The 12,558-nt window shown below is 33.0% G+C and overlaps 1 protein-coding gene across 1 annotated transcript in view; it reads left to right on the forward strand.

Annotated features, from left to right (window-relative positions):
• The window catches only part of ADGRL4 (adhesion G protein-coupled receptor L4), a 225,375-nt gene that overhangs the window by 127,625 nt on the left and 85,192 nt on the right, over positions 1–12,558 (forward strand). Inside the window, exons 6-8 of the mRNA XM_007946485.2 lie at positions 25–208; positions 1,304–1,420; positions 5,966–6,168. Coding sequence (XP_007944676.1) covers positions 25–208; positions 1,304–1,420; positions 5,966–6,168 — 504 coding nt within the window. The remainder of the gene's footprint in view (positions 1–24; positions 209–1,303; positions 1,421–5,965; positions 6,169–12,558) is intronic.

Genomic DNA, 12,558 nt, shown 5'->3' on the forward strand with positions numbered 1-12,558 from the left:
AAAAGACTTAATTTTTTTCTACAGGAATTTGTAAAAACCATGAATAATTTTATTCAAAAGGATACATTTAGAGCTTGGAACAAGTTATCTGGAAATAGTAGGAGAACTCATCTTACGAAACTGATGCACACTGCTGAACAAGTAACTTTAAGTTTATCTCAAAACTTCCAAAAGGCCACTCAATTAGATACTAACTCAAGTGATGTCGGTAAGAAGCCAAAGTCAGTTTCAAAGCAATTGTCTTTTCCCAATGAGCCAGTCTATAAAGAGGAGAAAGGTATTTCAAATAATATTGATTAAATTGATAGTTTTTTCCCCATTGGAGAAATGCAAGATGACACATATCGCATGAATGATATGTGAGCATAGTAAGAGTAAAAAGGAAAAATACATAACTGTTCCCTCCTTCGAGCCATCACATCTCTACCTTTTCCTGTTTCTGAACTGTTTAGCATTTAAATGCTCAGAGTGTATTATTTCCCTGTCATCTTGAATCAAGGCATCTCCTGACTTGGGATATACTTTAGCTAGTGATAGTTACATACAGATCACCAAAATGCCCTATATTCAATTTTTATCTTTAGAAATTCATTGCATTGTAATAATAAACAGAAATCAACAAAATAAATTAGAATGATTTCTACTTGATGCAATCTCATACATAGAACATTCAGAATTTGGGATCATTTGAGGATGCTTATAAAGTTATGAAGAAATAGGATATTTCTGAAAAAATTATTACATATAATTATACTATATTTGGGGGGTAGTATCTTGCTATGCAACATCAATACACTAAAAGCATTATCTGATCAGGATTTCTCACTTACTCAAAATTAAGGTTGCAAGCTTGTGAATAATAAATAGGAGTTACATTTGTTGATGATATTTTTGCAGTGAAAATTCATCATGAAAGGAATTATAGCTCAATAATTTAATTCAGTCATTCTTCATATAGTAAATGACATTATAGATCCTATTTTCTAAGACATTATAGTTGCTTGTCTTTGCTTTAGTAATTATTATTTACGACTTTCTTATCTATATATTTTTTTATATTTACTTTAATTTAATAAAAATTAAATTAAATTATGCATGAAACATGAAACCCAAAATTGAAATTTGAGTCAGATTTTAAGATATTATTTATTTTGACCAAACATGTTCAGAATATGTTCATTTAATCTGTCATAAATAAACAGTGAAAATGCAATAATGATGATTAAAACTAGTGTCTCTAATGAAATAAATATGTTGATTAAACTAATTTAAAAAAAAATTTTATTTCCATGGTTTGTTTCAGCTCTCAAAGTTTTCTTTTTTGATTCATATCAAATGCAATATATTCATCCCCACATGAACATGGATGGAGATTACATAAGGTTATTCCCAAAGAGAAATGCTGCATACAATTCAGATGGTAGGATTTTGATGATATCTTCTATTCAATATTCCAAATAGTTTGCAATACATGCACATTATGTATTCAGTTATATTATATGATATCTATGATTTCCTATAAACAAAATATTTGAAGTTTATATATACAAAGTTCTCATCATTGTTCTTACTATTTTCTTTCTGATATAAACATCTGGGAAGAACTTTAGATGATAATGTCTGGGTCCTTTTTGTGCTACCACCAACCTCTATAACTGATTGATATTTTGAAGATTCTTATAAAAATACAAAAAAGAATTTGATTTAATTACTCATTCTACACCATTCAGCAGATGCTATAATTCTTTTAATATTTCCTCTTCAGTAAGTCTTTGTACTCTTTGTTGTGATACTTAATATGTGACTAGTAAAGAAGAAATATAGAAACAGGGTTCAAAAAGACAGAAAGTTTTTGTCCAGACTTATCACTTCTCTTTCATTTGTCATCTTAGTCTGTGCATAGTAAACCATTCAACTAAACTAGAAGATACATTGAAGAAAAAAAAGAAAGAAAAATCAGAAAACACTAGTACTGGAAAGAAATTCAGTAGTTATATAACCTAATGTTTTAGTTTATGAATAATGAAACTGAGGGTCAGAGAAGTTAAGGGACTTACCCTTGTGTACATCCTCAGATAAGGTAGACTCAGTACTAGAAGAGAGAGAATTAACAAAGAAATGAGCCGTGGTCAGTCTTCCCTTATTCTTTGCTTGTTTGAGGTAAGTAGACAGGTACTATTTCAATCTCACAATTTGTCTGCTTCCTTAAGTACAGTGTCTGATGATAGTAGAGTTCTTTTGGTCATTATTATACTCTATCTCTCATTCTCTCTCTCTCTCTCTCTCTCTTTCTCTCTCTCTCTCTCTCTCTCTCTCTCTCTGTCTCTCTCTCTCTCTCTCTCTCTCTCTATATATATATATATATATATCCCAGGAAATATATAAATTGTAAAGTTTTATCAAGGAATACCTAGATGATCACAAATATAAATGGAAAAAAAAAAATAAAACAACATAGAGATTGGTTCATGTATAGACATATTTTGATAAAAGATGATGGTGTACAAAATTGCTGCACATTCATCCTTAGAAACATGTCTCTTTTTTCCATTTTTACAGCATTACTGTGGGATTTTTTTTCCTAATCCATCAATGTTATTTTGTCCATTCTTTCTTATCGTATTCTATTAAAGTGTAAAGAACTATAGTTTGTGGCCAAAAAACAAAGCAAAAATAATGAAGCCATATTGCCATTGAACCCATGGTTCTTATCTGATTACACTGTATTCTAATTAACTCAGTATATGTTTAATCTTTAGAAGCAAATCCAATCAATGTATTAAACTGGAAATTTCAAAGACAATCTTAATAGAGTTTAGCAGTTGTGAATAAAGACATTGAAAATACCCATCATAGGGACAGATGAAGAACTTGTCACAGTATTGATATTTCAGAGATCTTTCTGATTGTATGGTAGCTCTGTTATATTTAATGATCCATATGAATACTTGGATATTTGAAAATCATGTTAACACTTCAGAAAGCAGACTGAGAAAATTTGTTTTCCTCAAAATTATATCTTAAATATAAGGGCTTATCTAACAGACTGATCAAACCCACTCCTTGATATCAATATGCTATCAGTCACTCAGTACAAAATCCATTAGTGAAAATCTACACAGTGCCATTAGTATCAAAGTAAAGAGGGTCCACAGAGGCACAGGTGCACTTATAATCTTTTTAATTGACTGAATTACAAGAGTAAGGAGCAAGATTTGATAATGAACGCAACAAGATCCAATGTTTTGAACTATAGTGTATAATAAAAAGAAAATAAACTTTAGTTCTGAAATTATAAATATGTATTTTTAAATTACTATGAAATTGGGATAATGTTTAAATGATATAATAAAGCAGCATATGAATCTCTGTTGAGAAGGTGTATTTTAGTTACTCTCAAGTGAAAATAGCATGCAGTTTGGTAACAATACTTCTCTAAGGTGTTATAATTCATTCAGGTTCTATTTTCATATTCTCTATAGAATTTAGCACATTGCTTTGCACTAAATAGATGCTTAAATAGGTGTTTTATTCAATGAATTGAAGGCTACAATGTATCTTCTTCTTAGGAAAGATATGATAACATTAACAGATAATACACAGAACAGAGGACAAAAAAGACTAGAATAAACTTTATAAAGAGGAAAAGGTTAGGAAGGACTGATGGAGATATAATAAGAAATCTAATTTACTGTAAGATGATATAAAATTGATTAAGAAATTAACTAGATCATACCTAGAATTAGTGAGAAATCATGAGAAGTGGAAGAAATTCAAAGTGATGGTGGGACACACACTGCAATAATAGTCAGAAAGGAGATACAAAGGGATTTGGGAGCATAGACACTATTCTATGTGACATTAATCACCCCATCACTCAAAGTCAAAAAGTGATGTTAGAAATTTTTTTTTTTTTTTTTTCCTTTTGGAAGGGTAGTACAAAAAAATAAAAAACTAAACTCACTGCCATCGAGTCAGATCCAACTCATAGTAACTCGTCCTTGGATTTCTGAGGTGGTATCACTATGGAAGTAGATTGCCCAATCTTCCTTCTGAGGTATGCCTGGTGGGTTTGAACCACCAGGCTTCTGGTTAGCAGTCAAATGCTTTAGGCACTATGCCACCAGAGCTCCCATTGGAAGGATAACAGTGATCAGTGTATTTTCAAAAACTCACCTTCTCATTTTGGAACTTCGTTTGATTATGACAAATTAGGACCTTCTGAGAAGTCACTGTTTCATATATTATTTCATCAACTGGACCAGGCCATGATGACCTAAAATGTTACTAGACCCTGATTTGTCATCTCTTAGAATCATCATAATTTCACTAGCCTCAATCATATTATCCTAACTTTAATTTCTCTCTATGCTATATGTTTCTAGACTGGCAGTTCAGGGGAAAAAAATATGTGTAATATATCTGAATTACAGCAAAGCCCCTCCAATGTCTCTTATGGTGCCTTTTTAGATTAAGATATAATAATATGAATAGTTACATATTAGCAACTTCTAGCTCATTGAATCATATCCAAAGAATATTATTATTAGGGTATCATCCAGCTCTATGGATGGTTCCAGTTTTGCATAACAATTCTTGGTTTTGTATGATATTACAATTATTATTTTATTTAATTTATACTTAGTAAATTATTTCTAGTATCACAAATTTGATGGAACAACTGAATATGACAAAAGTTTCCTTAATTATCCAAGTGGTCTGAAGAAAACAGAATCTTTCTAGCTAATAAGTATAAAAATCATATTTGTAGAGTGTTTAAAATTTAGAAAAGACTCTCATCTATTATTTAGCTTTATCTCAAGCCATCCTGATAAGTAAATACAGTAATTATTACTATCATCCTTTTACAAGTGGAAAATTTAAAATTCAAAGCTTAATTGCTTTATCTGTAGCATATAGATAGGATCAGTGACTAAAACCAGAGCTTCTAATTCCAAGTATAAATCATGAATATAAAACCTTATATTCAGTATCCATAACTCTGTACCACAAATATAGGGGAATAAGACTTAAATTGACAGCTGGAAATTTTAAAGATAATAATGTAGATGATGAATTGTTTGTATACTTAACGTCAGTGATATTAAGCTGCTACTGAACTAAGACAATTTCTAATTCTTTTAATAGACTTGCACCGCCCAGGTTTAAAGACCTATTTTGTAGGTAGTCACATGGTAGTCTGTGATGATAAGATTGTATTTCTAGTATTAAGTTTTGTGTTTATGTACTGAATTCATGATGAGGGGAAGTGATGGCACAGAGAAATGATTGCCCTACAAGGTAATAATTTCTTACCAGAGACTGAAAATCAACAGTATTAACTAGGAACCATTTCAGTGGCATGAGATTGAACTCAATGAATGACATCTTATAACTCCTTTAACTCTAAACTTTTTTTTTTTTAATTTAGAAGATAAAATTTATCACAGTAGTTTTCTTTTATGTATTAATTTACATATAAAAAGACTTGTTCTACCTGTAAGGGAAAAAGATGATTTTATCATATAAGCTGGTACTTTTTTCTAAACTCTAAACTTTTATAATACTGTTAGTGTGACAATTTTCTCCTAATATCTCTCAATTTCATATATTTTAACATCAAAGTAATAACTTAGAATTTTGCCTTTCAAGTGCATGCACCTAACACCCTAGTGCTCAGTAAGGTTTTGGGTGTGAATTTATCTAAGAATATATTAGAGTATGCAGAAAAGGATTGCAGTAATTCATGATCATTTTTGGATTTGTAGAGTTCAGTGATTGTAAGTCTTAATACGATTTGATGATGTAGGTGTGGGCTCTTTGTGACCCACATTTCAGTATGTGAATATTTTTATGAGTATGTCAGAGTGAAAGTTAGTTTTATCAATTCTTACCTTTATATTAAGAGTGTAAATACATTTTTGTTTTATAATAATTTTACTGAACACGTTTATTTGATTGACAGGAAATGTTGCAGTGGCATTTTTACATTATAGAAGTATTGGTCCCTTGCTTTCATCATCTGACCACTTATTGGAACTTCAGAATTTTGATTATTCTGAAGAGGAAGAAAGAGTCATCTCTTCAGTAATATCTGTGTCAATTAGTTCAAATCCACTCACATTATATGAACTTGAAAATATTGCATTTACATTAAGTCATATAAAGGTAAGTTCTCGTTTTTGTGGTGGTTGTTATTTATGATTATGATATATTCAGAGAAGTGAATTCTTTTTTGTTGTGTCACTTTCAGTATATGTGAACTCTTGAATTTTTCTTTAAAAAAGATAAAAAATGAATATGGTTTCAATTAAGTTTTGTAAAAAATATTTTTGTTCTTTAAGTGCTCTTTTAGCTTTCTAATGAATACCAAAAATTTTCTATTTGACTCTCTAAAATTAAATTATATGTTTAGTTTTATTTTTAAAATATTGTTTCTTCTGAAAGTCTCCATACTTTTAGTTGATGAGTTAAAAAAAAAAAAAAAAAGGTCACTGTGGAACCAAAGAGATAAACAGATCATTTATATAATGAGGGAAATACCTGGTTAATGATTTTCATTAAAATAAAATTTTCAGGGATTTAGGTATTGAATTATATTAATTAGTACTTCATCATAGAGAAATTCAATGTCACTTCAAACACAAAAATATGTTATGAAGAAGTTAGTTGAGACTATTTTACTCTTATTATATTCTGAATCATTGTTCAAACTCATGTACTTAAAACTACAAAATAAAAAACATGTTAATAGCTAAGTAAATATTTATTTTTATATACCTGAAAACTGAGAAATGTGAAATGCTTCTATTTGTTTTTATTTGATGGTGTATTGAGCTTTTAATATAATTTCAGTAAATTATTAAAATACCTAAGTTCAATTTGGAGAATCTCAAACATGACCATTTGCATTTGCAAGTTAACCAGGGAAAATGAAAAAAAAAAGGAAAAAGAAAAAAAAAAGGAAAAAGAAAAAAAAAAGAGAGAGAAATCAAAAAGACCATATAGGCGTACACAAAATACAAATGTATCACTATAAATAATGACATCCAATGTAGGGAAATACTGTCTGACACAGTGCTGAAAGATGAACCCCTCAAGTAGGAAGGCACTCACAATATGACTGGGGATGATCTGCCTCCTCAAAGTAGAGGTGAGCTTAATAATATGCATGGAGTAAAGCTCTTGAGACCTTCATTTGCTGATGCGGCATGAATAAAAATGAGAAAAAATAGCTGCAAACATCCATTAATAATAGGAACATGCAATGCAATGAAGTACTAATCTCAGAAAATCAGAAGTTGTCAAAAATGAAATAGAACTCATAAAGATCAATTTGTAGGCATCAGTGAGCTGAAAAGGACTAGTTTTGGCAATTGTGAATCTGACAATCATATGGTCTGCTATGCCGAGAATGACAACTTGAAGTACGGTGTCACACATCAGGAGGGACCATTTCCTGAAGAAGGATATCCTTCTTGGTAAAGTAGATGGTCAGTGAAGGAGTGGAACACTCTCAATGAGATGAACTGACACAATGGCTGCAACAATAGGCTCAACTATGGTAATGATTATGAGGATGGCATAGGATTGGGTAGTGCTTTGTTCTGTTGTACATAGGGTCTCTATGTGTTGAAACCATCTCAGTGGTTCCTAACAACAACAATGTAGGGAGAAACTAAATGGGTATCTTTTGTTATGAGGTTGATTCCAACTCATGATGGCCTCCTGCATACAGAGTTGTATTGCTCTATAGTTTATTCAAGGGTAGGACCTTTCAGAAGCAGATTTCCAGGCCTGTCTTTCGAGATGGTTGTGGGTGGTTCTAACTGCCAATCTTCCAACTTGTAGAGTGCTACATTTGCACTGCCCAGAAACTTCTAAAAATGTAGAGCAAATGCAAATAAATTGTTGTTTAAATCTAAACATTGGTAGGCCTTTTGCAGAGGGGGAATAGAGATGTGAAATGTTTTAAAACTTGAAACTAAACTTATATATCAAAAAAGATTGGGCTAGATGAAAGATACAAAATGCAAATGATCCTCTTTGACACTAGAAACTAAACATTGTTCTTTTACATGATCTGATGGTTTTCCTACAGTTTTTTATTAAGGGAATGTTTTATTAGATCAAGAGATGCCAAGGACAACTAATTTCAGCAATTCTTGTTTGAAAAGAAACTAAACCATAGGGTTTATGAGGCAGTATTTTTACAGAAGTAGATTGCCCCGTCTTCCTTCCGAGGAGTGGCTGGTGAGTTTGAACCACCAACCTTCTGGTTAGCAGTCAAATGCCTTAGGCACTATGCCACGAGAGCTCCCACCAAACACATACATAAAGAAAAATTCTTCACCATAATTAATGAGAAGACTTGTTTAACCTTCATCTATCTACCTAATCCCTGGTTCTCACCTCTCTGAGGAGAAAATTTTGATCCAGATGACCTTCTAAGAAAATAGAAGACATATGAGGAAATGAAAACTATCTTCATTTTCCTGATTCTCTAACTTATCAGTAACTTCAACTATTAATATATATTTCTCCATTACATCAGTGGGATATATATATCGTTGTTTGTTGTTGACTCAATTCCAACATATAATACTATGGGACAGAGTGGAACTGCCCCATAGGGTTTTCTTGGCTCTAACTCTTTGTAGGATTAGATCCCTAGCTTTTTTTTTTTTTTTTCCTCTTGTAGAGTTACTGATGGTTTCCAATCACTTACCTGTCAATTAGCAACCAAGTGCTTAACCACTGTGTCATCAGGGTTCCTGGGAATATTAATTGTAGTTGTAATAGTAGGATAGACCTTGTGGGGGTCTTTCTTTACTAATTGCAGCAGATATTTTGTGAGTCTGTTCAGTCTGAAAATAAATGGACTTCAATTCTAGGGAATTTCCTAGAATTTTTTTGGTATTTTCCCCATTGTCACGAGCTGGAATCAACTTCATAACAAAAGATACCCATTTAGTTTCTTCCTACATTGTTGTTGTTTCCCAGAAACACCAATGTGTCTGTTCTCTCTTTTGATTATTTGCTACTTGAATATGAGATTTCCTACCCAAGCTTCTTTTATTTTATTTTTACTTTCCCAACTTTTTTTCATGCTACAATATTTTTTATTTCTGCTTCATACTTAAGTTTCACTGAAATAAACAGATATTTTACCCTACTTTTGTTTAATGGGTATGATATCTAATATTTATGATAATCCATTTTTGTTGTTGTTGTCATTAGGTACTATCAAGTCAGTGTACATAGTGTTTATTTGTAAAACAGAACAAAACATTGCCCAGTCCTGTGTCATTCTTATAATCATTACTGTGTTTATGCTCATTGTTGCAAACTGTGTCAAGCCATCAGCCATCATGCTGCGGGTCTTCCTCTTTTTCACTGACTCACTACTTTACCAAGCCTGATGTCCTTCTGCAGGGATGGTCCCTCCTGATAACATGGTCAAAATACTCGAGACAAGGTCTCACCATCCTTGCTTCCAAGAAACATGTTAACTGTACTTCTCCTAAGACAGATTTCTTTGTTCCCTGAGAGAAACATATTTGCAACACCATAATCTAAAGGCATCAAATCTTTGGTTTTCCTTATACATTGTTCAGCTTCCACATGTACATGAGACAATTGAAAATGCTATGGTTTGTGTGAGACGCACCTTACTTTTCAAGATGCCATCTTTGCTTTTTAACTCTTTAAAGAGGTCTTTTGCAGCAGATTTGCCTAAGGCAATCAATCTTATGATTTCTTGACTAATGCTTCCTTGGACATTGATTGTGGATGCAAGTAAAAGGAAATCCTTGACAACTTCATTTTCTTCACTTGCCATGATATTGTTTATTGGTCTTGTTATGAGGATTTTTTGTGCCTTTATGTTGAAGTGTAATCCATACTGAAGACTGTTGTCTTTGACCTTCATCAGTAATTGCTCCAAATCTTCTTCATTTTCAGCAAGCAAAGTTGTGTCATATGAAAACAGCAGGTCAGGTTATTAGTGAGTGTTCCTCTGATCCTGATGCTACGTTCTTCATATAATATAGCTTCTTAGCTTACTTCCTCAGCATAAAGATTGATTTTCAACCATGTAGTATTCCATTGTTCAGTTGATCTATGTTCAGGTTCTCCATGAACACAATTAAGTGTTCTGGAATTTCAATTTTGCACAATATTATCCATTGGGGAAGAAAGAAAAGGCATGGGAGAAGTGTTTTCTGACCTCCTCTAACTTCACAAGCAGGAGAGAGAATCAAGATGAACATCAACAGCTCAAGGCTGATTCTTGTGTGGCACAGAGGTCAGAGATGCTACCACCCTCCAAACTTTTGACCAGTTCTGACACCAACTGTCCCTCCCAGAGAATTCTCTAATTTGTTGCAATGACCACACAGAACTCACAGGCAATACTGATGATGATGGGTTTCTTAGGGAAGTAACTGGTTACAATACAGGATAAGAAACAACTCATGATACATTTCTTCAATCAGAGAGCTTCTTCTCACCTATGCCACAGCCATGCTTCTCTCTGGCCTTGGCCTCTGCCCTGCTTACATCAGTGTTATAAAGCTCTTTTGTTTTGCTGTATAGGTGCCCAGAGAGACATCCCAATCTACTAGCAAGGCTCCTGCCCAAAGATACTCAGCTTGCTTTCTCTGTGCCCTGAAACTTCACCATTCTGTCTTGGGCCTATCTCTTGGTTCTGTTGGTTCTTCTGCCTCTGCTCCCTCGTTCTCTCTGCTATCTCAGCCCAGGGATCTCAGGTTTACTCCTGGCTCTTTTCTCTTGATTGCAGTGAGATCTCCCTTTCTCCCTCTGGGATGGCTCATTTTAAGCCTAGCAAGAGGGCAAAGTTTAGCAATCCACATGCCAGGGTTCCATAGTCCTTATTTGCATCTCCCCACCTCCACAAGTGTGCCATGTTCTTATTTATATTATTAGCAAGCTAGCCAATCCCTTTGGTGTGCCACAAGCACCTCATATTTGCAAAGTCCCACATAGCCATCTAATGAGAGTCACAAAGACCAAAACCATGACTACAAGAGCCAAATTAAGTAATTCATGACATCACATCCACAATGTGTCATGATCCACACTGCTGAAAAATCTTTGCATACTCAATAAAATACATTTAAACATCTTTCTGGTATTCTCGGCTTTCAGCCAAAATCCTTCTGACATCAACAATGACAGGCCTCATTTCATGTCCTTTTCTGAATCCAGCTTAAATTTCTGGCAATTCCCTTTCTATGTATTTCTGCAAGAGTTTTTCAATTATCTTCAGGAAAATTTTACTTGCATATGATTTTAATGTTGCTTGATAATTTCCTCATTCTCTTGAATCGCATTTCTTTGGAATGGACAACATATGGACTTCTTCCAGTTGGTTTGCCAGGTAGTTGAATTCCAATTTTCTGAGCATAGCTGAATGAGAATTTCTAGCACTGTATCCATTTGTAGAACTGTTCAGTTGGTATTCCTTCAGTTCCTGGAGTCTTTGTTTTTTGCCAATGCCTTCAGTGCAACTTGAACTTCTTCCTTCAATATCATTAGCTCTTGATGATATGCTACTTCCTGAAATGTTTGAACATATACCAATTCTTTTTAGTGCAGTGATTCTTATTCCTTCCATCTTCTTTTGATGTATTTTGTATCATTCAATATTTTAACCCATAGAATCCTTCAATATTGCAACTCAAGACTTGTGCTTTTCCTCCATTTTTTTCACCTTGAGAAGTGTCAAACAAGTTCTTCCCTTTTGGTTTTTTAAGTCATTCCCTTTGTACATTTTCATTATAATGCTTTACTTTGTCTTCTTGATCCACCCTATGAAATTTTTCATGTCAGCTCTTTTACTTTATCATTTCTTCCATTTGCTTTATCTACTGTGGATTTGAGAGCAAATTTCAGAGTCTGTTCTGACATTCATTTTTGTATTTTCTCTATTTTCTGTCTTTCTAAGGACCTTTTCTTTGCTTCTTGTATGGTGTTCTTGATGTCATCCCATCATTCATTGGGTCTTTGGTCATTAGTTTTCAATGTGTCAAATCTATTTTTGTGATTAGGTCTAAATTCAGATGGGGTATACTCAAGGTCATATTTCAGCTTCAACTTGAACTTGCATATGAGCAATTGATGGTCTGTTCCACATTTGACCCCTGCCCTTGTTCTGACTGATGATACTGAACTTCTCCATCAATGCTTCCCACAGATGTAGTTGATTTGACTCCTATGTATTCCATCTGGTGAGGTCCAAGCATATATTGCAATTATGTATTAGTAAAAAAGAATTTACAATAAATCAATCTTTGGTCATTCAAAGTGTATAGTGTGTAAAGATATTATAATGTAACTGACAGCAATGTAGTTCAAGATAGATCTCAAAATGTTTTTGATGATGATTTCATTGCATTCTTCTTCAGTTTGTCATTCCTGGCATATAATTTTTTTTTTAAATTGTTACCTGTTTTCTGTGTTGTTTTAGTCCTGATTTCTTCTGTTTGGCTTTCTTGCCTTTGTTCTTTGTCTTTCTATCAGAATCTGTCCTCAGAT

The sequence above is a fragment of the Orycteropus afer genome, unplaced genomic scaffold, assembly GCF_000298275.1.
Source record: "Orycteropus afer afer isolate SDZICR_OR568_19922 unplaced genomic scaffold, OryAfe1.0 scaffold00164, whole genome shotgun sequence".
NCBI lineage: Eukaryota > Metazoa > Chordata > Mammalia > Tubulidentata > Orycteropodidae > Orycteropus > Orycteropus afer.